This window comes from Protopterus annectens, chromosome 4.part0 (assembly GCF_019279795.1).
Source record: "Protopterus annectens isolate FY-2018-M chromosome 4.part0, PAN1.0, whole genome shotgun sequence".
In the NCBI taxonomy this organism is placed as follows: domain Eukaryota; kingdom Metazoa; phylum Chordata; order Ceratodontiformes; family Protopteridae; genus Protopterus; species Protopterus annectens.
This window is the reverse complement of record NC_056733.1, coordinates 550,886,429-550,913,774: the sequence shown is the minus strand read 5'-3', so window position 1 is coordinate 550,913,774 and position 27,346 is coordinate 550,886,429. Positions and strand designations below refer to the sequence as shown.

The window sequence follows — 27,346 nt, the reverse complement described above, 5'->3', positions numbered from 1 at the left end:
TACACTGCTAAACCAAAATGTCTGTATTCAAAGTAATCATCAACTGTTTAGAGGCTACTAGTGTTCATATAATGTGATCATATGATCATTGCACTGCAGGGGATTTTATAAAAATACTAGCAACGATATACATTTGCATTACCTATATCTTTGTTTAGATGACCCATATTTTAATGTATGCATAATTTTCTTTTGATAAGCAAATAAGTAGTATAAAACATGGGTACTTCTGTGTTATTAAATGTTTAGGGAAGATATAGACAGATATATAGATAGAGATATATGGATATATATAGAACAATATATATATATATATATATATATATATATATATATATATATATATATATATATATATATATATATATTCATCATTTTACACACATTCATGCTCATACAGAAGCAAACACACACAGATACACACACACACACACACACACACACACACACACACACACACACACACACACACACACACACACACACAGGTCATATGAATATTTTGTATTTCTGTGACTATGGACAGTTCAGGAGCAAAGGATTAACAAGAAAGCAGCAGAGTATGGCCCTGTAGGTTCATAACATTAGTACCAAGACTAACACTATAATGTACATATTTTCATTGTCTAGCAGTTTGGCATGTATTGGTTAAGCTACAAACTGCTAACATAATTATCGCTTGAGTTTGAGCCTTTGATTCATTGTATGCTGTCTGTGACACTCTGGAGAAATAATTTAAACAGGCCCTGTTCATTCTGTCTAATGTGTTATCTTGGTTAATAAATAAATAAAATAAAAAGGATTGCCATGTTCAGTTCCTTAAACTATTTATTTTAAAGACCACTAGCAAACATCAGACTCAGGCATTATACAGTCCTGTCTTGGCTAAAAGCAACATTTCCCAGGCTGAGGCAGAAATTAATGTATTGTAACCAGTGCTCTACCTGTAAGCAAATAAATAAAGCATTATTCACAAAACAGTTAATACTTAAAAGAAGTGAGAATATTTTCCCTTTATTAACAGTTGTATGATATATCTGAAATACAGCTGATATCAGATCCAAACAGAAGTCACCACATGGACAAATAAATATGTAGAAAATCTTTTATTCGGCCATAAAAACACAAGCACTTTCACGTAGATGAACTACGCTTCTTCAGGTGTAAATATCTTAAAAAATCAAGCTTCTTTTATATGCAACTTTTTGGCACGCAAGCCAAAACACAAAACAGTCATTAATCAATGATATAATTAACCATTGCTGTTCTAAAAACGGCAATGGAAAATTTTTAAAACAGAACTGAGAAACTGGTCTATTAGTAAAAAACTCAATTCTTCAAGAAAAATCACATATTAAAATGAATGTTATAAACATTTGAATCATTGCTTCAAAGCGGAACTACACAAAAAGCGCTGAAAACATATATAAATTTAAGAACATTATTAAATCTCAATGTGCTGACATAAAAAATAGCAGACTCTCTAAATGATGCAACTGCTGTAACGTCAGCCAACTGATGTCCGCTTCAATGCTAAAACAAATGAAGCCTAACAAAATTGGCACAGCTATAAATGCAAATATACAAATTATATATGCTGGTTAAAGCCCAGAATTTAAAGTCAGTCAGTCAGTAAATTAAAATTACAATGTAGGGCTTCCCATTTTAAAGCCTGAATATACTGGATCTTCATGATAAAAACAATCAGCGACTAATGAACTGTCAAAGGTGTATAGAGAACAGTTCAGGAAACCATGGAGACAGAAAACAGAAAAACAGAAAAATGTCTCACAAGTTCTAAAGGATATAACCTTAGTGTCCAAGTTGATCCGAAGCTAAACCATAAGATGCCGATATTCAGTAAAAAACCTTACAACATGAAATAAAAAATATATACAAATTCTGTATACTTAGACTGTAATGTATACAAGGTTTAACAGACTTTCAACTGAATTACACTAACTTAAGCTGTTAAGAAATTTATGGTAGATCAAACGATATGGGACGTCTTTCAGAAAAGGACGCCTTTTGTTACTGCAGTTATACCACATGGTAGTAAATTGAACATAATCCAGTAGCGATAACCCATCGCAAAACAGTAAAACAATAACACGGTGTGTGTGTAGATACCAAACACAGTTATAAAGTGTAAATCATGAGACTGTCTCTAGTTGTTATAATAATTATGATGTCAGTTTCAGAAGTCAAACGCTACATAAACTGGATAAAAGTCATGACAATCAAAACTCTCTTACATAAAAATAAGAGTATTAACTATAAATATTTATAAATAGTAAAATCATAATTTAACTAAAATACAATTAATTATTGTAGAAATCATGCAACTTATAGAACCTAGCAATAATCGAACAATGAAAAATATTGAGAGTATATAAATATGTTGAACACCTATGAGGGATATAAATGAAATCTGATTTTAATAAATTAAATCCATGTGTAAATACAACTATGAGTTAATCTAAATATTTATTTATTGATTATAATCAGATGTTATCATAGATTTATCGGTAGATTACAAACAAAAAGCCTATCACAATATTAGTATTTCTTTCTATTATTCAAAATGGGCTTAACTGATACAAATTGATTAATCCCTGGATATATATGGGCTTTCAAAGTCAAAATCCATTTCAATTCCCTGATGGCTAGTTGATTATTGTTATCTCCTTCTCTTGGGTTCAAAGGTATCTTCTCTAAAACTTTAAAGCTAAACTTATGAGTATTATGTTGAATAACATGTTTGGCTAAGGCATTACATTCGTGTCCCTTTCTAATATCATAACAATGGTTATATACCCTATCACGAAGCCGCCTTTTGGTTAACCCTACATAAAAGGCGTCACAGTAGTCACATGTGGCCAAGTAAACCAAATTACTGCTGTTACAATCACTGAAAAATCTGGGAATAAAGCTATAAAAGCCTTCTGGATGTAAAAAACTGATGTGTTTAGATATGTAAGGACACATAGAGCAGCTACCACAAGGAAAAGTGCCAAACTTATCACTATCTTCTTTAATGCATGATCTAATACTATCTGAGCATAGAAGTTCTTTTAAATTATTCGAGGTTCTATAGCTAAACCTGGGGTATTCACCCACTATGGTTTTGGTAAAAGAATCTGTAATCAGAACATTCCAATTCCTGGATATAATCTTATTTAAATTAAAACTATCACTCGTGAATTTGGTAACATAACTCAATTTATCCGTAAACCTATCATTGGACTTAAAACATTGCTTGAAACCAGTCCTATATCCAATGACATCTGTACCGTCATTTTCAGCTAACTTGTTGAGAACCTCATGTTTGCATTCTGCAAACAGCCTAATGGAATAACCCCTGTCTCTAAATAAAGTTTCAAGTGTGTTGATTTCTCTTTCCAAGGTTTTGCTGTGTTTACATATTTTAAATATTCGATGTAATTGACTAGATATTATTCCTTTAAAGGTGAACCTAGGATGCATACTACCAAAGTGAAGCAATGAATTTCTCCACATAGGTTTCCTGTGTAGCGATGTAACAATCTTATCTCCTTGACACTCTAACTGTAAATCCAGAAAGTGTACCAAATTATGAGATGTTTCCACTGTAAATCTCAAAAATGGGGAAGTGGTTTCCAGTTCATTAATGAACCTAATACATTCAATCTCAGTGCCTTCCCAAACAAAGAAGACATCATCCACAAACCTCTTATAGACCCTAATTCTTTTAAAATCTTCATGTTTAAACAAATGTTCCTGTTCCCAGTTATAGACCACACGATTGGCATAACTATTTGCACAGGGGGTGCCCATAGCAACCCCCCATTTCTGCAAATAAAGTTGGTTCTGGTATAGGAAAACATTGTTATTGAGTTTTAATTCTAAAAGACAATTAATTAAAATGTGTCTGTTGTTACTATAGTCAGATAAACTAACTAAAACTTCATTGATGGCTTGAAGCCCCAGGTCATTCGGAATGCAGGTAAAGAGGTTTTTAACATCCATAGTAACTAATAATAATGGTGTCTCCTTTCTATTAAACTCTAGATCTTTCAAAGAGTCTATCAATTGATAAGAGTCTCTAAGGATGTTGGGGATACAGTCTACTAAAGGTCTGAGGAGGCTCTCTATGAAAGAAGAAATGGTACAAGTTACCCAGTTGTCACTAGAGACTATAGGTCTCATCGGTATAGGTCTAAGGCCTTTATGAATCTTAGGTAGGCCTTTAATTATGGGGGTAGTAGGAAATTCTATTAAAAGATATTCATAGAGCTCACATCTAATCTGACGCCCCATCAAAAGATCATAGAGGTCAGAATGTACAGTTTTAATAATTCTCTAGTAGACTATCGGGGTGATCTTTTCATATACAGTGTCATCTGACAAAAGGTTAGTCATAGTGAGGTTGTAATCTGTAGAATTCATAATGACTATCGCTCCCCCCTTATCAGCTGGCTTAATAATGATGTCTGTATTATTCTTTAAAGCATATAAAGAATCTTGTTCTGCTTTGGTCATGTTAAAAAAGCAGCATCTTTTCTTATGGAGAGCAAACCATTCATAAAAATCGGCCTCACACATTTTTAGAAAACTCTCAACATTGTGTGGCATATGTGGTACAAAACTGCTTTTAACTCTAAAAAAATTCTTCAATTCATTCGTGTTTAACACACTATTGTTCTTGAACAGAATCTTAAGAGAAACATTACGGCAAAATAGTCTTAAGTCCACAAGGACATCATTAAGAACACTTGTCTGTGAAGGTATAAAGTTGAGACCTTTTTCCAAGAGGGAGAGGTCTGATTCAGATAACACATATTTAGAAGTGTTATATACTAAAGAATTCAGTTTCTTTGTTTCCTTGTTGCAGTATACCTTTCTCCGGATCCTTTTCTTTTTCTTGGCCCTCTGCTGTGAGATCGACCTCTCCATCCTAACTGTTGCTTCACAGGAAACGGTAAAAAAGTGTTAGTAGCAGGGGCTGAGTCCTTAGGTTTAGCACCTGCTAAAAGAAAGGCTGATGCCGCTTGCTGATTTGGCGGGGGTGTGTCACAAGAACAGTTCATTTCTTTCTGGTCATTTAAAGAATGCAAAGAATGATTGCTGGATACCAGTACGTTATTTTTTAGAACACTGGTTGTAGGTATAGGCGATGGAACATCATAAGAGGCAGTGTTCGTAGGTACATTAACTGGAAGTTCTAAACTAGAGATATTGTCAGATGTATTAGTTCTGGATGCATCTTGTACATTAGAATTCCCATTTCTAGGCCAAAGAAAAACTTGACCTGTAGCAAAATCATTTGCATCCCTTATGATTTTTCTCTGTTTCACTAATTTCAGACGTTCACTAAAAGAGTGAACCGGAGTCCAAACATTGTCAAGTCTCTTAACAAAATAATCTGTAGTAAAACTTTCCAGAATGACTTTATATTGCACATCTATCTTTTTCCTTAGATCAGCTTCAAGTGGAGCAAAATATTCAAGTAACAAATTAATGTAACTGAACCCAAGCTGAATGTTCAAATCTTGCCACTTCCTCAAGAGTAAGGGATGAGAATCCCCATAGGAAGGCATACAAAAAATGCGCATGCCTCTAGGAATGATTTTAAAATGAATACATGCCTCTAGGTGTAGTCTCTGCCACGCATATCTCTGTAGTTGGTATAAATCATCTTGAAGCAGTCTAGAAAGTTTATTAAACTCAATGATATTCTCACCGTTAGAGGTTTGTAAGGGAACATTGACTTGGTTCGTCAATTCCAGAGTCAATAAAGGATTCTCGGTACAATGCTTGAGAAAATCCCAAGCCGATGAAGTAGAGGTCCTCGTCTCTGGATTAAAATCAAGTTCGATGTCAGTGTGTTCCATGAGTCAAAATTGCCAGCAGCACAATAAAAAGACAAAAAACCAAATTAACTGCAGCAAATAAAGTGAAGACTCCACGTGGAATAACGTAAAAAAACAGCTGATATCAGATCCAAACAGAAGTCACCACATGGAAAAATAAATATGTAGAAAATCTTTTATTCGGCCATAAAAACACAAGCGCTTTCACGTAGATGAACTACGCTTCTTCAGGTGTAAATATCTTAAAAAATCAAGCTTCTTTTATATGCAACTTTTTGGCGCGCAAGCCAAAACACAAAACAGTCATTAATCAATAATATAATTAACCATTGCTGTTCTAAAAACGGCAATGGAAAATTTTTTAAAACAGAACTGAGAAACTGATCTATTAGTAGAAAACTCAATTCCACAAGAAAAATCACATATTAAAACGAATGTTATAAACATTTGAATCATTGCTTCATTTTCATTGTCTAGCAGTTTGGCATGTATTGGTTAAGCTACAAACTGCTAACATAATTATCGCTTGAGTTTGAGCCTTTGATTCATTGTATGCTGTCTGTGACACTCTGGAGAAATAATTTAAACAGGCCCTGTTCATTCTGTCTAATGTGTTATCTTGGTTAATAAATAAATAAAATAAAAAGGATTGCCATGTTCAGTTCCTTAAACTATTTATTTTAAAGACCACTAGCAAACATCAGACTCAGGCATTATACAGTCCTGTCTTGGCTAAAAGCAACATTTCCCAGGCTGAGGCAGAAATTAATGTATTGTAACCAGTGCTCTACCTGTAAGCAAATAAATAAAGCATTATTCACAAAACAGTTAATACTTAAAAGAAGTGAGAATATTTTCCCTTTATTAACAGTTGTATGATATATCTGAAATAGCAATAACTTTTAGTAACAGGCTTATTATATTTTTAGCTCTACTGATCTTGTTTGACCACTGTCTGCTGGATTCATGCAATTTATTAAAGACTGCAGAAAATCTCTTTTTTACAGTAGTTATTATGAATGTTTAATTAATTTATAAAAGCACACCAGCAGTCCACGGCAGGGATAAGCTAAACGATTTAATGAATAAAATAAAACAAAACCGATGCAGAGATAGATAAGCGCTTTTGCATGTAGCTTCTTCAGATCTAATAAACAACTGAAAACACTTGGTGTTTAAATACCAGCTCATCATACAATGTATCCGATCACATGCTGTGCATCATTAGGTTACTATAGTGATGTTAAAAAGCACATAATTGCTAATAACATATACCATGTATAAATACCCCCTAGACATGTTCTCAAAGGCATAAATAATAAAGTTATTTAATGTATAATACAAATATAAATATTAATAAATAAATATACTAACATTAAATAAATAAAATTCAATTTATGTATAAAAACTAAAGCAAATATATAGCGTACTAAATGCAGTTGAGCCATAAAAATACCTCTGAAGCGCAAAACTAGGCTAATCTGTCAGATATACAGGAACACTTTCCCTTAAGATCATTTTCTGGATCTGTGTGACTGAATGGAATTATTGTAAATTTATTTTGAATTATGGAATTTACCTCCTACCCTCACCATCCTCTAAAAACGCATGCAGCTTGAGACTCTGTACATTACTCTATCTTCTTATCTCTTCCTCCCTTCCTCTCTCTTTCTCTGTGTCTCTTGTCTCTCTCTGTCCCTCTCCCTCTCATAATTAACTCTCCAGAGTTAAAACCAGTGAGCAAGTTACAATGCAAACATCTAGAAACCTCCATTTATCAGGTATATCAAGCCAAACAGTCTTTAATAAGCAGGTTACTGACTGACTGATAAAATATGTGCTATGACATTTAAACTTACATAGTAGCAGTAAATCCAGTTCCATTTTTGTAGCTGTATAGTCATGTTACAATACAGTATCCTGGCCTTTTAAACTTGGGATCTACTTAATTTTTTTTCTAGAATCATGTGCTGGTTGTCATTTCCATCTCCATCAACTGCTCTTTTATTTCATACCCTTACGTTGTCGCCTCACAGTTAGACGTTGCCTATTCGATTCTCAGTTAGAGCGCCTTCTATGTGGCAACATGCGTGAATGGGCGTTTCTTCATTGAATATTGTGCATTAGGCCCGGCAAGCCAGTATGTAAAAATCTCCTGCCAATCATTAGCGGACCGGAGTACTGCTGTGGCGATCCCTAACTGGGAAAAAGCCGAAAGACACAAACAAAGTATGACAATGAAGGATGAAAAAGAAGGTTCATAAGTCAAAGTTCTGTGAAAAGGGAAGGAGTTTAATACCTAGGTTTCCCTTTCCCCTAGTGGCAGTTGATATGAAGTGATCTCGTGCAGAGGTCCAGAAAACCAGTCACATGAGCTTCTACAAGCACTGATATAATACTCGTACGGCATCCTATCACACCCGTTCTGATCACCGGCCTGTTCTCAAAGGTAAATGAATAATGGCAAAGCCCACATTCTTCTCCAAGATGATCATTATTGGACTTGCAACCATTCTGTTATTTGTGAACATTACTCTAATGATAAAGATAAGGACAAAGTCCCTTCACCATTACCGCTGGTTCACAGCTGGCACTGTTCCTGCAAGTTTATACCCTAGCTAATGATCTACTCAGTCCACTGAAGCCATCTGTCCCACATGATTAGATAAAGCAAGAAGTCTGACAATAGTTTTGGGACCTAACCATCTTTTTTATCATCAGCTGTTGTTTTCAGATCTCTGGTAAATAAAACTGCAGATATTATACATATCTTATCCTGTCAACACAACAAAAGGGAAGAGCAATTGTTACATTAGAATTATGCACTGTTCATGCTATTAAATATTATTAACATCAAACAAACATGATTCTCAGAATATAGTGAAATATAAAATGCAATATTGGCACAGGGTAAAGGTTTATAATAAAAGTAGGTCGACTATTACACTGAATATTATCAAATGACAGGTTTGTAGATGTACTTTTGCAAGTGATGAATATCGACTTTTCCTGTAAGAAAATATAACTGTATGCATTTCACTTATCAATTTTCAGCTTCGACAGTTGGAAATGCAGCTAGAACAAGAGTTTGAAGAAAGGCAGTTGGTTCTACATGAGAAACAGGATCTGGAGGGGTTGATTGCTACGCTGTGTGAACAAGTAAGAAACATACTTTTCATCCTGTTCTTTAGTTAAATTGCTGAATAGCTATAAGGGATTTGTTATTCATTCTTTGAAGACTTAATATCACAAGTTTTGGCATGAGAATGAAAATTACATCCATATGTTTATCTGGTGTAGTCTTTACACCTCCTTTCATTTCTAATTTGCATTTAAGACATTCAAAAATTAATAGTGATTTTTCTCCATGAAAAGAGATTCCAATATACACATCACTTAAAACAATAAATAAATAGAAGGGCTGTCTGGCCCTGGTATCAGATTAATGGGGCAACAAATGTAACTCAGTCACAAGGAGCACCTTGTTTCCTTCACCCTTCAAAGGTAGGAAAATGTTGGAATTTATTAAATCAATACCCCCTAAAAGTCACAAGTCCACATATATAGCAATGCCCTGATATGGAGGTCATTTACATTTTATGTCTAAAATTGCTCCCATCTTCTCTCACTTAATGTGTCAAGCTGGTGTTTTCATTTCTTTAGCACAAATAAACACAGTGTGTAATGTATGAGAAATGGGTGCCACCAGAGATATTGTATCTTTGAAAGACAACTAAAGAATGAATTACATGACAAAATTGTTGGCAATGTCTATATTTATCTTTTTATGTCCATCTGCAGCTCTATTCTTTCCATAACTGTATTTGCATAAATGACTGTTTTCTGCTCTTCTTCATCCTGCTGAAAAAGTCCAAAATGCCATAATGTGATTTTTTCATGAGAAATGCATATTACACTGGCTACTTTTACTGCTCATCTTTCATAGCTGTCTTACAGGTTTATGCTACAGGGGATGCTTATGTATGCTTCAGCTAGCAAAGGTCTGTGTCTTGATGGCTGCTATAATTTCTGCCTCAATGCTATTCCACAGTAATTTTGGTTGTAAAGATAACATCGTAGCTAAAGCCATAAACTTTAAACAGTCTGCATTCTTGAGCTCTGGGCCTGATTCCAACTATTTCTACTTATATACTTTGTGTCACTGAGCATGTGTATTATCCAGACCAAAGCAGCCAGGGCAGCTATGAAATCAGTCATTTGGAATTAATGGGTTCATAGGTTCATAGGTGTATACTCGGCTAATGACAACTAGGGCCCTAAAAAAGCATAGCCATGTAACCTGAACGTGACCCACAAATTTGATTAATATTTGATTTATAAGGGGCAATTTACTGTCTGCCTCTGTCCATCAGATACATATGAGCCAGACTAGGGGTGAATTTCCAATTACCCATCTATTGGTCCAAGTTGCACTTAAATAGGAACTTTACTTCACATGGATGGGGAGCCTGTTCCAGGGAATGGAAATTCTCTGAGAAACAAATCTGTCTTTCCAACATGTCCTATTTATGTTACAAGCAAAATGTAGGTATTTCAGTCTAGTAGTTCTGATACTGTTTGTTTTGCAAGTGTGCAAAAGATTCTTTGAAGCAGGGTCCAGGGATGCCTTGTATGCCAGGCAAAGATCACCACTCAGAAGTTTGTATAGTACTGAGTAGAGAGACAGTTTTTGAGGTGATCAGCATAAAACAGTGTGTTTACTACCTGCATTCTTTTTGTAAGTTACCTTTGTGGGCATTCCAGTTACTGCATGTGTCTGGTCAGGGACATACTGAAGAGGGCATTATAGTCTATGATGGGCCTGATGAGGGCTGAGAATAGTGACATGATGTCTCTGTGGACCTAGATGACAAGTCTTTGCTTATAAGCTGAACAACACAGAAGGATTTTCTTGGACACATGTTGGTCAATTGCCAGGTTACTATCTACATGAATTCCCAAATCCATGACTACTGAATCAACTTTTAAAGGTGTTTTATTAATGATGTAGTTACCCAGGTGGCAGACTTCCCAAAAGGTACTATAATGCACTTCTTGGTATTGAGTTTTAAGCCATGGCTTTTGTAACAAGCATTTGCCTGTATTAAACCTACCAGCAGGGTGTTTTTATCTTGGGTGGGGGCTCAATGACTGCTCCCAATTTACAATAATCTGCAAACTTGGTTATCCAGTGGCTTTTGACATTAGCTTTGACATGTGTGAAGTAGATACCAAAGAGGAGTGGGCCTAGCACAAAGCCTGGGGGGGGGGGACTCCACTGGAGACTGGCCTCTTTGTGGAGGTGGCCTCACTGATGCTAACTACCTGGGTCCTAGCAGTGAGGCAGCTAGCTATCCAGCATGTAATAAAGGACTTATACCTAGTTCTGTAATTTTGTTGATTCAAATGGAATAGCAAGATCTAGGTAGGCAGTATGCAAAGTTTTCCTCTCATCCATTGCCTTAGTGACCTATTCAGAGACATCCACCACATTCAGTAAGCATGACCTTCCTTTGGCAAAGCAAAATTGTGATGGATCCAGTGTCTGGTGGTCTCCTATGTCCTTGTTGATAATAACTATGATACTTCTTTCTATAGTTTTGCAAATAAGACTAGTCAGACTAATGGGTCTGTAGTTTCTGTTGAAGCTGTTCCTTTTGAAGGGGGTTGACCATCTCAGTCCCCCATTCATGAGGCACAAAGCCTGTTTTACATTTTAAGACTAACGTTAAATCATGACTGCAGGGGTTCTGAGACATCATATTTTAGAATATTCAGAAAGCATCCTGGGATGTTATCAGGGCCCACTGAGGCTGTATTTTTGGCTTTAGTGTGTGCAGCCAGTACATACTTACTAGTTATTGCTGGATGGGTTATGTTTGAGAATATTATTTTGGGAATGGCTGAGGATGGGAGGGGGTAAAGTTGGAAATAAATTTGTCCTTAGAAGTTCTCTCTTTTGCCTGTGCCTCTATAGCTATGTCAGAAACCTTATGGTCAGCAAACAGCAATATGCTGAACTCATGGTTAATGATGTCACATTCACCAGGTCTGGCAATAAAAAAGGATATCTTTCATCTGGGAGGATATATTAACCTGAACGTTGGCTTTACTTGACCTAATCAGTCCTCTTAATTGTGTAATTACTTTGATAAGAGAGTTTTTAACTTTATGGGAATTACCCTTCATGATTTGTGCCATATTTTTTTTTCTTTTGTTGTATATTCTGTTTAATTTGGGGCTAGTTCTGAGATTACTTCTGGCAGGTATAGCAGCCTCTGTGCTACCACTGGCATGGTTGTACAGAGTTTCTGAGAGCAATTCAGCATAGGCTGCTGTGTTCTCACAGTATGGTTGGGCATTGAAGTTTGATAAAGCATCTGTATGTAGAAGAACCATCCTCAAGGTATGCCTGTTATTTATGTATATTGAGACACCTCCTCATTTAGCCCTTGTCTATGTAGCTACTGGTCTAAAAGTGTGGAAGGCATTGAAACCTTGCACTGCTGGGGTTTTGTCTGCCACTTTAAACTGTGTCTCAGTAACTGCACATATGTCTACAATCTTGAGTAAGAGGATGGCTTGGAGGGAGTTTAGTTTATTTATTAAGATTCCTGGCATTGAGCAGTAGCATCTTGAGGTTCTGTGGAGTTGATTTTGCTATGTTGGTAGGTTTGTCAATTTGGCATTGTCTAAAAAAGGCACTATGGGGTGGACAGAACCTTAGCCAGTATTCAAAAGCCTAGAGGCAAAAGGTGTAGATCATTCTTCGCAAGGCAATATGGCCTTTTGACCATATCCATGCCAACTGACAAATTTTAAAAATAACTTGCCATAAAAATCCAAAACATAAAACAACAAGGGAAAAACAAACTTAGGAGTCTTCAGGAATCGCTATTTAATAAAAATGTTAAGCGCTTTTGTCTAGGTAACCAGACTTCTTCAGAACAAAACAGCAGGTACAATACTTTGCTTTATATACAAATGACATCACATGACCATGAATTAATTCACCATCCAGTTAATCAATTAATACATTTGTAATGCATTGTATAGGCACTTTAATTCTAATGATGACCAGAGGTTTAAATTTTATATTGGTGACCAGGTTGGCCTTGGTGGTTGGGGGAGTGCATAGGATAATGCTCTAGAATAGATGGAGCTCAACTGGCAACTTAGAGCCAACTTTGATACATCACCAGGACTTAATGTCATGGTATCTATTTCTACTGTCTTACAGTGAAAATCTGTAATGTATTTGTAAAGGGCTGTTTATGGTTTTAGGTATTTATTGGGGTAGATGATTGTATTGGCAAGTTAAATTCATGTATTCAATTTTGTTTTTGTTAATTGATGAATTGGATGGTGAATTAATTCATGGTCATGTGATATTTTTTAAATTGTATATAAACCAGACTATTTTGCCTGTTTTTTTTTTTTGTTCTGAAGAAGTCTGGTTACATATACAAAAGTGCTTAACAATTTTATTAAAAAGCGGTTCCCGGAGGCTCCTATGTTTGGTTTTCCTTTATTGTTCTAAGTTTTGGATTTTTCTGGCTAGATATTTTGAGTTTGTTATTGCCACTATGTCATCAGAATACACTGGTTGAGCAGAGGAATTAAAGCCAGCTACCTTGATTGAATTTACATCGTCACTCAACAGTTTAACTCTTTCACTGCAACAGATAACTCAGCATATGTCGGGGACTGTTTGAAACAACATTATCCATAGCCAGGCCCTGCTGCTTTTTATAGAGGTGTGTAACTTTATTTACTCCATTGCACCAGTACAGAGAATGTTATGGTCATCATAGAAACATAGACATTTTCTCTGTACATGAGATACATTCTTCTAATGGGAACTTGTTTCCAGGTATGAGTCAGGGTACACAGTGAGATGGATGCACTCTGCAGGATTGGTTGAACAGCAGTCTGGACCTTTGGGTGGACAATGAATGATTAACTGGCTGTGGTGGTTCTTTGGATCAGCAGCTTAGTGCATTCAAAAATAATCTTCTCAAATACCATAAGCTGCAACTTGAAAATAGTTACCTTAAAGAATGTATTAAGGTAAATTGGGTCCCAAATGACTTCATCTATGGACATTTCCCCTCAGCCTTTTGAGGGATTTGGACTTGAGTGATGAGCTTTTACAAATGTTTGATCTGTGAGTTTATAGAGGTCTTGATCAAGGACAATTTAAGAAAAGTCGGTGTGCTTTTGGAATTGATTACAAAGATGGACAGTAGTATAAAGAATCATTTATTGTTTGGTACTAAACATGAGTACTAGGGATATTTTACAAAGTTGTTAATATTATCAATGAAGTTAAAATTAGGAAGAATAAAAAGTTGTTTTGTGATAAATTAGATTATGAACAGGGTGGGCTTATCCTTTGCCACCTTCCTATATTGATAAGGGGTCCAGGTATCCAGCAAGTGGCCATATGAACCAAGAAGATGTGGGCTTAGATGCTGGGGATTTGGCAGAAGTGGGTGGTACGTGTAATTATGGTGAACAGTCTGATACCTTCCATAATGAAGCCCCTTTGGAGGAATTCTCCCCTTCCCCTTATCAGGAGATTGGAACAGTTGAAAAACCTGTGAGCCAGTTTTTCCAATCAATTACATCCAAAGCAGATGATTTTTTACAGACAAAATTCAATACAGTGGAGGGGAGGAGCAGTCACAGGCCATACAAATAAATGACCACTATTTGATCATATACAATACTAGGCAAGATTTTAAGGTATTTAATTACAGGGATGTGGATGTGAGTAATTCTTGGGCAGACCTTTTTGAGAAAGGTTTGACATTTGTATGTGTCAGAAGAGTTAGAATAGAAGATGTGCTTGTGGATTTCAGACTATTTACATGAAAATGAAAGTTTTTATTTTAACAAAACAAACACTATTGATGCTTCTTGTCATAATATGTTTAAAAGACTGAATAATTTCAACCCTCATGTATCCCATTATCTCTGTATTTGAGAACATTTGTGAGCACAACATCAGAAGGCTCTTATGTAAAAAGAGATCTTATGTGCAAAATCTAAGTGTTTATAGTTTCATAGTTTCATAGTATAGTACTAGGCTATCTGCCCTGGGGCATTTGTAAGCCTAGCCATAGTGATGTGGCTTTTGCCACCCCATGAAGTGGTACAAAAAATGTACAGAATAAATTTAGAATACTGTGCCTCTGTCTAGTAGTGACACAATGAAGGTCCCCTTATATAATAGAATTAGTTTAGCAGTGACACAGATGTGACCCCTGGGGTAAATTTACGATCTCCTATCCACTCATCAAGATTTCTCTTGAAGAGAGTCAGTGAAGGGCTCTGCCTAATATGAACTGGGATCTTGTTCCAAAGCATGGGAAGCCTCTGGGTTATGAATCTATCCCTCCAGCATGACCTATTCATACTTGTGCCGAGGTTTAAGTCTTTAGCTCTCGTGGTCCTGATGGATTTGGATTTTTTGAGGTGGAGCATGTCCATCAGATCCTGATTGGACATGGCCTTGTACGTCAGGCAGAGATCACCTCTGAGCAGGCGGTATGCTACTGAATAGAGGTGAAGTTTCTTTAGTCTGGCAGAATAAGACATATGTTGGAGACCCTTGATCCTCTTGGTGAGGTACTTTTGTGGTCTCTCCAGCTGTTGCAAATGCCAGGTGAGGTACATACCAAATGGGGCATTGTACTCAATCTTGGATCTGATGAGGGAGGAGTATAGGGGTACAATGACATCCTTGGATCTGGATGTGAATCCCTTCATGATTAGGTGTGCAAGGTAGAATGTTTTTCTAACCACTTTGGCAACGTGGGTGTCAAATGAGAGGTCGCTGTCGACTTGGGTCCCTAGGTCTCTGATTACTTTTTCCATACTCAGTGGGTTGCTGTCTATGTGATAATTTGTGGGTACTTTGTTTTTCCCAAAGGGGATGACTATACATTTTTTGGCATTTAGTTTAAGGCCGTGACTCCGGCACCAGTTGTCCCTTTCTGTGAGGCCTTTTTGTAGGATGTATGTGTCCGCTGGTGTATCGACTATGGCACCTAGTTTGCAGTCATCTGGGAACTTTGTCAGTCACAGCCCTTCCATGTTTGCTTTAATATCTGAGAAATAAATGCCGAACAAGAGGGGTCCCAGGACCGATCCCTGTGGAACACCACTTGTGACTGGCTTTGAGTCTGACATTGCTCCAGCAATTTTAACTTTATGGGTTCTGTCCTTTAGCCAGTTTGCAACCCATCTAGTGACATAAGGGTTTACGTTTAAGCTTTTGAGCTTATCTATGATGCCTGAGTGGGGTATTGTGTCGAAGGCCTTAGCCAAGTCCAGGTAGGCTGTATGGACTGCTTTGCCCTCATCAATGGCTCTAGTGACTGTTTCGAAAAAGTCAACCAGGTTCAAGAGGCAGGATCTGCCCTTTACAAAGCCGAACTGGGTGGGGTCAAGTGTCTGTAGGTCCCCTATGTCTCTGTTTATGAGTTCCATAATGATTCTTTTCATAGCTTTGCAGACCAGGCTGGTTAAGCTTATGGAGCGGTAGTTTCCAGGGTCTGTAGAGGCACCCCCTTTGTGGAGTGGGACCACTGTTGCTGTACGCCAGTGTTCAGGTACATATCCTGAAGTAAGGCTAAGGTTAAATAGCATTTTTATGTGTGGGCTTAGCTCCTCTTGAAGTTCACATAACACGCAACCTGGGATACCGTCAGGTCCCATTGATGCTGTGTTTTTAGCTTTGTTTAGGGCGGTTCTCACTTGGACATCTGAGATGACAGGGAGATTACATTCAGCTGGGATAAGTATTTCTTCTTTTGGGGGTGAGGGAGGGGAGAAATTTGCACTGAACCTGTCAGCCAGAATGTTGGCAATACCTGTGGGTTCAGTGTATTTTTTGTTGTTGTGAACCAACTCTGAGCATATCTGAGGGTTTCTGCCCAGGTTTCTAACATAGCTGAAGAAGGCTTTGTGGTTATCTTTAGTGTCCTTAGCGATTTTTCTCTCAAAGTTGGCCTTGGATGTTTTTATGAGAGAACATAGTTTTCTACTAATGTTGATCAGAGATGTCTTCCCTTCATGAGATTTTGCTCTGATGTGCAGTAGCTTCCTTCTTTTGTTATACAATTTGTTAATGGCTGAGGTCCACCAGACAGGACGCTTGCCTTTGGTGGAGAGGGACTTGGATTTATTTGGGATTGCATGATCCATGCATTCTTGGAGATGTCCATAGAAAGCATTTGTGAAGGATTCGGCATTGTGGGATGTGGTATCCACTGGCACAGTGGGCTTAAAGGATACCATCTCAGTCTTAAGAAGAGTGAAGTCTGCTTTTGAGAGGTTTTTCACTGTGGTCTTTTGTGCTGGGGGTGGAGGTGGGATATGTATATCCAGGGTGATTAGTTTGTGGTCAGATCTCACTAGGGAGGGGTATTCCGGTGTGGAGCATTTTGTCCCCATGTTTGTGATGATCAGGTCTAGTATATTATCTCCCCTAGTGGGAGAGGTGACTAGTTGTTCCAGTGCATTTGAGTTTATGAACTCCAGGAACCTTTGGGCTAGGGTATTAGGGCTAGAATAATGTACCCAATCTATGTTTGGGTAGTTGAAGTCTCCCAGTATGATGGTATTTTGTGATACATTCATATCCTCCAATGTCTTCAGGAAGGCTGAGTGGGGTTCCTGAGATTGGGAGGGTGGTCTGTAACATGCTACTAGTTGTATAGCAGTTTTGCCTATGGTTAGTTGCACCTGTATGGTCTCTGATGCTTCATGTGTTGCTACTAACCTGGAGGTGTGGGTGTCCTTGATGAATATGGACACTCCCCCTCCCTTTGTGGTTCGGCCCGGGTTTTGGGGCCGAAAAGCATGATACGAGGTATAGCCTGGTAGCACTGGGGTGCTCTCAGGAGCCTTGAACCAGGTTTCAGTTACTGCACAGACGTCGATGTTCTCCATGCTGAGGAGTGCATCAAGTGCCTACATCTTGAGATTTAGACTTCTGGCATTGAGCAGCATTACCCTTAGTTTTTTTCTATTTTTGTTTTCCAAGGCGGTGGGTTTGTCTTTTGAGCCTTGCCTAAAAAAGGCACTATGGGGGTGGCAAGAGCCTTAGCCAATATCCGGAAGCCCAGTGGTGACAGGTGTAAGCCATCCCTTGCGAAGCAGCGTGGCTTGTCCAACATGTCATCCCAGGCAGACAGATATTGGATCCCCTTAGAATGACACCAGTACTTGAGCCAATTATTAAAGCTGATCATCTTGTCTTTGTATTGTGGTATCATTCTTGGTGAGGGCAAGATGCTGCTCAGGGTCAGGGTCATACCAGCCTGAGCTGCATAATCAGAGAGCTCCTCTATGTCTCTTTTCATGTAGTCCATTGAGGTACGTCTCAGGTCATTCACACCAGCATGGACAATGACGGAGTCATATTTGTACTTGCTTTGGAGTGACTTGAGTGCATGTGTTATGTGGCGGATCCTAGCTCCCGATAGGCAGCTCACAGTCACCCTCTCCTTGTTCAGCCTGGTCAGCGGGACATCAGTGTGTCTGACTATAGAGTCACCTATTACTAGTGTATCAGGCATGGTGTTTGGCCTTAAGGGCTGTTTTTGGTTGACACACTGATTTATTGAAGTATGTGTTGCATGTGTTTTGTTTTGAGGTGGTGGATTTTTGGATGTCTGCTTTGGGAGCCTCTGTTGTTTTGGTAAGTTTTTTATTAGAGCCTCCGAGTATGTCTTTGTGTTGACAAGTGGGAATTATTAGAATGTGTTATAAACAACCATCAAATTAGACTCATGAAGCCAGACAAGTGAAGGGAGTTGGTGGTAATTAATACAAAAGATTATATTAACAAAATGTTTGCCTTATTATATGGCAATACATACGATGAAGTGTCTGTTAATGTAAAAAATTTAGCATATAGTAAAACTGATGCATGTTTAGAGGCGTTGGTTATAAATGGTTATTGGTCGAAGGGTGAATATGAATATCTTCTGGATGCTGAGCCTAGGACCCCTACATTTTTTTGGGATCCATAAGATCCATGAAAATATCTTCGACCCCCCCCCCCCCATGCATCCCATTGTGGATGCCAAGTGCTCCAAAAAATTTTTTTATGGCATGCTATATTGATTGTTATTTAAAAGATGTTGTAAAAGGCATCAGGTATCTATATAGAACATTTTGAGACTTTTAACCAATGGTCCATACCAAGATGGATTGACGCTGGTTATAATAAATGTAAAAGATTTGTTTTCCATGATTCCTCATTCAACTGGTTTAGAGTAGTTTTATGAGTTTTTACGTAAAAAAATCCAAAATGGATAACAATATGGTTAAAACCTTAACTATGTTGATGGTGATGGTTTTAGGTAATAATTTTATTACATTTGAGGGTCAAATATTCAAATAATGTTCTGGTGTAGCACTGATTATGGCCTACTGGAAAGATACATTTTTCTTCCCTTCACATTATAGAAATTGTTGGTCATTGTATGGGAGGTTTTTAGGTGATATAATAATTTTTTGGACAGATACCCTTGAAAAACTTAATGACTTTTTTGATTTTTTGCATTCTACTATGAATTTCCCAAAATTTACCATGAACTTCTCAAGTGAGGAGATTCATTATTTGGCTCTTACTATTGTTAAGAACAGAAACAAGTCTTGTTTTGAATCTTTTTTTTATATATGAAGCTGACATACTCCAATTCTTTACTACATTATAGTGGTTGGCATCTATTTCATCAGAAGTCATTAGTGGGGGGGGGGGGTAGCCTAGATGGCTAACTGAGAGCATTGCATTTTGAGAACTCCATAAACTAGTATAATAATATAAGAAAAATTTATTATTTTCAAGCTTAAAACAGAAATCTATAGATAAGCTACTAAACTACATAAATATCAGTTTTGGTGGAAATATGCAAAAAGTTTCTTGTCAAGTAACTTGGAGATATAGTGAGTCACTGAATATGAACAACTCAAGGAATTCTCATCCAGATGCTGCTTTGAAGAAAGAACTGCAATTGATTACATCTACCTTACAGGAACATTCTTTGAAGATGGATGGCTTTAAAAATTACTTAGAAAACCTCAAATTAAATTCTCAAAAACAGACTGATACTCTTAAAGAACTATTACAGCAACACCATACAAAAATAACAAATATAGAGACTTCTCTAAATGACATTGAAGGGAGACTCAAAGAGGAAGAATTCCAAAAAGAATGCCTCCTTAAACAGAATACATGGCTGCTTAACAAAATAGACAACTTAGAAAACAGGGAAAGGAGAAACAACATAGGAATCTTTGGTCTGCCTGAAAACACTGAAGGAGAAGACATTATTTCCTTCTTAACAACCTGGATTCCTGAATTTTTAGACTTGAAAGAGGGACTTAATGTCATGTATATCCTGGTTGAATAATAGTAGTAAGCTCTTAGTACAAATGTCATCACTATTCTGTCTAAATATAGTTAATATCAATTATGACAGGTATCACAGCTACAAGTGCTGTTTGATCAATCCTATTATGGTGTGCGTGGATGCAGCTGTGCCTGGCAGCTAGTACAAATGTCATTATTATTCTGTCTAAACATAGTTAATATCAATTATGGCAGGTATCATAGCTTCGAGTGCTGTTTGACTAAGCCTGACATGGTGTGTGTGGATGCAGCTGTGTCTGGCAGCTAGTATAAATGTCATTATTATTCTGTCTAAACATAGTTAATATCAATTATGGCAGGTATCATAGCTTCAAGTGCTGTTTGATTAAGCCTGAGATGGTGTATGTGGATGCAGCTGTGTCTGGCAGCTGTTATATGTTGCTGTTTTCATCTCCAGGAAGTTGTGGGTTGTGGCTTGTGATCAAGGTTTACTGATGCTTGTGTAATAGGAAGAGACATTTGGTGTTTTAGCCTGGATCCAGGGGAAGTGGGTGGATAGAACTGTGATTTGGGGTATTTTGGCATAGAATGGTTTGTTTGTACGTCTGCTGAGTGAGAGGTGGGAGAGCTGGAGGAGTGTGTTGTCTCTTGTTGTGGCGGCTTGTTAGGAGGTTTTTTTTTTTTTATCTGTTTGCTCTCTGTTCTTTTCCTGGCTGCTGCCTCACTGAAAGGGAGGGAATTTAGGCTTGAAGTTGCAGTGAAATGAAGCTTTGCTAAAGGTGCATTGCGAGGCTCTGGTATGCAGTACACAAACACATTAACAGAAACCGATGCTCCCAGGTTGCTATGGTAATGGAGACAGAGTGACGATAATGCTTAACGGCTCTGAGAAGCCTCCGAGAATATTTCTCGGCAATGATGTTTTTGGTTTAAAAAAAAATATATATATATATATATATATATATATATATATATATATATATATATATATATAAAAGGGCTGTTTTAAACCACATGTACACATATCAATGGTCTCCCAACACTTCGTTTAGCTCATTAAGTTGATTTTTGTTAAAAAAAAAACACACAAACAATAGTTATGTAATGTATGATTTTAGTAAATCTACATATAAAATATATAATTGTCATATAAGATGAAGAAGTCTGCTGAATTGAGATATTAAAGACAGGGTTTAATAACATGGGCTTGTGTATAACACTTCTGTTTTAACTTGTCATAAATAACATACACTACATTGAACATCAAGGGGAAGCATGATGATTTTCTTATATAAGTAAATATGCATAACAAGTCACGCAATTGCTTCAATTCGAATTGTAGTTTTTGTAACCCATCTTGTCTATATATAATACTTAAGGGTTACCAAGGTAACTAATGTTTTATACATGACATCAAACTGACAAAGTTGTTCAAGAGAAACAATAGAAGTTTGAACATGAAATGTCACAGAATGTAATAATCATATTCTGAACAAATAATATTAAATTGACAATAGACAGTTTAATAAAATAGGCTTGAGTATAATAACACTACTTTTTAAATTGTCATAAATGACATACACTATATTAAACATCAAGGGGAAGCATGATGATTTTCTCATATAGGTAAATGTGCATAACAAGTCATATAATTGCTTTAACTTGAATTGTGGTTTTGTAAGACATCTTGACCATACATAATACATAAGCGGTTACCAAGGTAACTAATGTTTATACATAACATCACACTGACAAAGTTGTTCTAGGGAAACAATAGAAGCCTGAACTAGGAATATCACAGAATATCAGATTCTGAACAAACAGTATGAAATTTACAATAATCACTCTATTTAACCTTTGCTTATTATACAAAACAGAATGTTGCCATTTAAATCTAAAGACTTTCACTATTCTCACTATGAGAATTTATGAATATGGCAAGGGAACTTGTAATCATTAATCACAATAAGTGAATTTGTTGTTTTTAACCTATAATTTCACTCATTTTATTATAAGAAATGACAGATATGAAAATCTGTATGTCTAGGAAATGGGGGAAGAGGGATGCACTGATAATTAAAATGCACTAACTTCCATCAATGTTTACATAAAACAAACTTGATGCTTTAAGTAAGTTAGCAACAAAAAGTGATTACTTAAATGCTGGTAAACAATGAAATATAACTTCTGATATATCCAGTAAAATACATTGTATTATAAACATTAGGTATACATATCATTACCATCTATTTATATTAAGTAGTACGTTTTGAAAGACTTCACCAATAAGGGTGAATATGTTAAATAACTGTGTGCTATAATCTTTTACTGAGGTTTTTATATATGATACATCATACTTTACTATGATTGAATTGCTTGTCATCTATCTTTCATGTAACTATTAATAGCTTATACAATAAGACATTTATATTGTATTAGAATTCTGTCTAATCTACAATAGTACTATATCTGTTCAAAATAATATAAATATTGCTTATTCCTATTACAGATATTCTCCATAGGATAATTCAATTTATGGAGCTCAGATGTTCTGGATTGTCAAGGTATGAGTGATAATCTGATGGACTTAGGTTTATCCATCAGATTAGGAATGAATTTCATTCCCTGGCTAGTGTGGATCTTAGTTTTGTTAACATTTATTAATTTAAATTTGTTATTTCACAAAAAAACATTTTTAGTATGCCTGACCAAAACATTATTTGATCGGTAAACACACAAAGTATAAAACTGAGAATTTCCTTTAAAAGCTCAAACATATACTTTATAGTTATCAGAGGAAAATGTTAAATAGTCACTATAAAACAAAAAATACATACTTCAGGATTCAGCAAGCTCTGCACGGTGTGCAAGAATATTGCAGGAGTTACTGGAGGCAATATGGCCACCAAGAGATCCAAGAACAAGCTCCTGGGATGTCCACAATCACTCCTGCACTATTCCTGCATGGATACTGTATACAAATTACCCCATTTGCAGGTGAAAACCATGCAAATGAGGTGAATTTGTGATCCAGGAAGCTGGCAGATGGCCGTGCAGGACTAGTGTAGTAACTGAGTATATTTCTGCAAACTACAAAATGGAGCCGTGACAGCTGCAAATAAAGGGTGTATATAATGTGGAAAGCATGCCAATGGCCAAATATATGGCCATTGGCATGGAAAACAGTTGCAAAAATAACAAAAATAACTTTTATTTTTTTTTAGCCGATTTTGGCTGTTTAAGTGTAGGGCAGAGCCGCGCAAATGGGAGTCAGGCCAAAAAAAAAAAAAAACTTGAAATAAGCATTCTGCCCAAAATCACAATTTTACCATTATACTCAAAGGCAGGCAGAAGACAACATGGCCAGTGAATAGTGGTTGCTAAGGGGGAATGCTCAGTGTCAGACTTGTAACTAGGCATTAGCAGGCAATCCTATGCAATGAGGGGAATGACACTGAATCCCAGCTCACCCCTCATGGCTAGCCTGCACCCAACCATGTAGGAGCAGGAAGACCATGGTGCAAGTGTAAGAGCTAGCTGACATCATAGAGGGGTGTGTCAGGCATACTGTGAGCTTATTGGAGCCCTTTGGCTTGGGTTTGCCCTTAGCTTAGCAGGGCTAAGCAAGGGGGGGTGTCTGAAGCTACCAGGCACACTTTACATTGCCTAAGCGGGTGTGTGCACTGCACACCATGTTTTAAAGGGAAAAAAAAGTAAACCAGGAAATAGCTTCATGCACATCTGAGCACTGTGTTTGCGCAGCGTGCCCCTGGGCTTAAACAGGAAGGCAATGGGAAGGGAAACAGCAGTAGGAAGGTAATCAAGGAGAACTAGCATAGCTGGCAGGTGAAATGTATCAGAATCAGCCAATTACACAGGCAGCAGCCCGGCACACCACTATAAACTATGCAAACACCTTTCTCTCTGTTTTGTCCCACAAACTCTACACAACCAGTGTACACAAGTGAGGAAATTTTACCAAACAAAAGAAACAAAATGATAAGGGCTGCAGCAGCTATCATAAATCAACATGTGGAAGAGGCTGAGGGTGGTGAGGATAAGAATGCTGATGACCAACCCACAGTGAGGAGAAGGAGAAGAGTGTACAGACCTAGGGTAACCTACCAGGGGCTACATGAGCTGGAGACAGTGGAGGACTATAGGGTGGACAGGGACCTTTTATAGCAAACTGTTGAGCTATGCTGGCCACACCTCACACACGGAACATGCAGAGGGGAACCCATCCCAGTAGATACCAAGGTATGTGTAGGCCTAAGAATACTAGCCACAGGTACCTTTCAAAGGCCAACTGAGGATATAATGGGGATCTTACAGGCATCAGCATCCAGGGTACTCTACCATTTCCTGGATGCCATGTCAGCACATGCCAGTGAGCACGTATATTTCCACAACAGCCGTGAGGCATTGACCAGAAATATGCGTGTCTTCCACCAAACAGCAGAATGCCCTAAGGCAGTGAGTGCCATAGACTGCACACATATATGCATCAAAGCACCACCCGGTGAGTGGGGTAGGGTCTACATCAACTGCAAGGGGTTCCCCTCCATCAATTGCCAGGTTTTGTGCGATGCCCAGGGCATTATAATGAATGTGCGTACTGGCTGCCCTGGAAGCTATCACAACTCCCACATCTGGCATATAACACAACTGTACCAGAGATTTTCCAATAGGGACATCCCTTATGGCCACATAGTGGGGATGCTGGTTATGCACTGGAGCCGTGGCTGATGACACCCATCAGAAATGCACACACACCCAAACAAGAACTCCGTAATGATGCACACACACAGACCAGAATCATAACAGAGCATGTGTTTGGGATGCTCATGTCACAGTTCCTGTGCCTGGACACATCCAGTGGGGCCTTGCAGTACTCACCAGCTACATGTACCCAAACTGTCATCGTATGTGCCATGCTACACAATATGATCCTGCGGAAACAGCTGCAGCAGAAACAGCACAGGGCAGGGACACACAGCTCCCCACCATTGCCAAGGCCTGCACAGGCACAGAGTGACTTGAAGGAGGAACAACCTGAGCCTGCCCCTGTAGGCAGAAGGAGACATGCCCAGTATACCCAGGCCATGGCAAAGAGGCAACACATAGCACATTCACTGACAAGGTAGGAACCCAGGGAATGACACCTCTCTCTGACTCACACATACAGTAAAAGGAATGCCAAACATGGCACTACCTGTGCTTAATCATGTATAGGGAGTGTACTACGTGCATCCGACATAGACCTCTAGCACCATCCTCAATACTGGCACAGCCACAAGGTAAGTCATTCTCCCTATCAATTGTCGAATGGAGTAGTATGTTTTGTTACTTTTATCTATGATATGGATGTGAGCATGCAAGGGAATCGGGTGGCTGAATGGGATGCCAGCAGATAGTAGACACCTACAGTGGCAGCATGAGATCTGTAACAAATACTGGTGTCACCTTAGCAGCCAGTAATAGACAAGGTGAAAAACTCACTGCAGGAAATGTGGTGGGCCACATGTGTGTCCATAGGACACACACACATGCCAGTCAGAGAGGCTCACATACCCAACAGCAGTCTCAGCCAGCAGGACAGGCATAGACAAACACAAACAAAGGCTGTGCTAAGGCCTCTGATTTATGGATATGGAGAACATCCCCCTCCAGACCTACACATACAGACTACAACAGGTCAGGCAATGGTATGTTAGTTCTGAAGGGTAAAGAATCTGAAACGGAAATGTAGGTCAATCAAACCTAAGACCTGTAGTACACTGATATGCCTCTAGTCAGCATGATAGGTCAGAATACAGAATGAAATGAAGTACCTGAAACACCAGTACAGTCATAGCAAATGTGTACAAGTGTCAGGTGTGCCCCCCAATCCTATGTAGAAATGTAACATGTATGTGTAGGTATAATAACAGTGTAGCGCAGATTACCTGAGCTGGTCAAAGTAGCAGGATAGATTGTAGCATGTGTACAATATGTAGGGCTGCATGTGTTAGGTTGGTGTGTGTTGTATATTGTGTGAGAGTGGTCAGTATGTAGGCATGGTGAAGTTTGTCCTGGTGGCCATTGGCCAGTACTGATGATGACAGGGCCAAGTTATCACAACTGCAGTGCCAAAAACAATGCATCCCAGCAAAATGCATTCCAGTAGTAAGCCATAGTAAATGTTTGGAAGTAATATCTGTCACCATCTGAAAGATGGGCATGGCATGAATGTGGGCCCAGACATACAAACAGTACACAGGGGGAAGTACCCCAGAGAGACAGTGTATAATATGTTACTATCAAATGGACACACCTTTGGAATTGTACATACAGGTTAGCAGCACATTAGTTGGGTTTGTAGTAGGGAATACCGATGTTGTCTGGCCAAACACTGGCAGATCACAAAGGTCACATGTATGAAGTATTGAGACACAGCTGATGTCCCTGCATAAGTCAGAATAAGTGGAATGCAACATGCATATCTGTGAATCAGATGCAAGTAGTGTCCATAGCACACATGCACCCAGCTTACCCCACCATCACCCACAGGTTCCTCTCTGGTCTTATCCCTGCTGTTGGGAATGAGTTCAATATGACCCCCACCTCTGTACGACAATAGTCAAAGAATGCATCATACAGAACAGGTGTCCAATGCAGGTGTGTCCCTAGCTGTAAGCAGCACCCTGCCAGCATCCACACCACTGGATCAATAATGACAGAATGTATTGTCATTAACACATTGTACACCTACCCTGTCACCCCAGGGGAATATAGTGTCTTGCAGTCTGGGACTGTAGGAGTGACACAATGCAATGGCCTGCTACAGCTGGCCTGCATCACTACCAAATGGCCTACAGTCCTCTGCCAAAGGCCTGTGTCTCACCCGTACTGCCAATGTATGTTATGTCATGGACTTCAAATAACATAACACAGTCCACAGAATCCAAATGCAAGGCCATGTGGACATATTTCAGTAACATGTCCACTATGTCCTACTGCATGAACTGTGGACCAACACCGAATTACTGCTGGGATGAGGTGATAACTATAGGGAACTTATCAGATAATGTTTGCATAATGTTTTGAAGAGGATAGAATA

At 38.1% G+C, this 27,346-nt stretch overlaps 1 protein-coding gene across 3 annotated transcripts in view; it reads left to right on the top strand.

The window, feature by feature from the left end:
- Positions 1-27,346, top strand: part of MYO18B (myosin XVIIIB) — a 2,352,406-nt gene that overhangs the window by 1,482,466 nt on the left and 842,594 nt on the right. For all 3 annotated transcript variants that reach the window (XM_044068483.1, XM_044068482.1, XM_044068484.1), the window contains one exon: positions 8,907-9,011. In XM_044068483.1, coding sequence (XP_043924418.1) covers positions 8,907-9,011 — 105 coding nt within the window. The remainder of the gene's footprint in view (positions 1-8,906; positions 9,012-27,346) is intronic.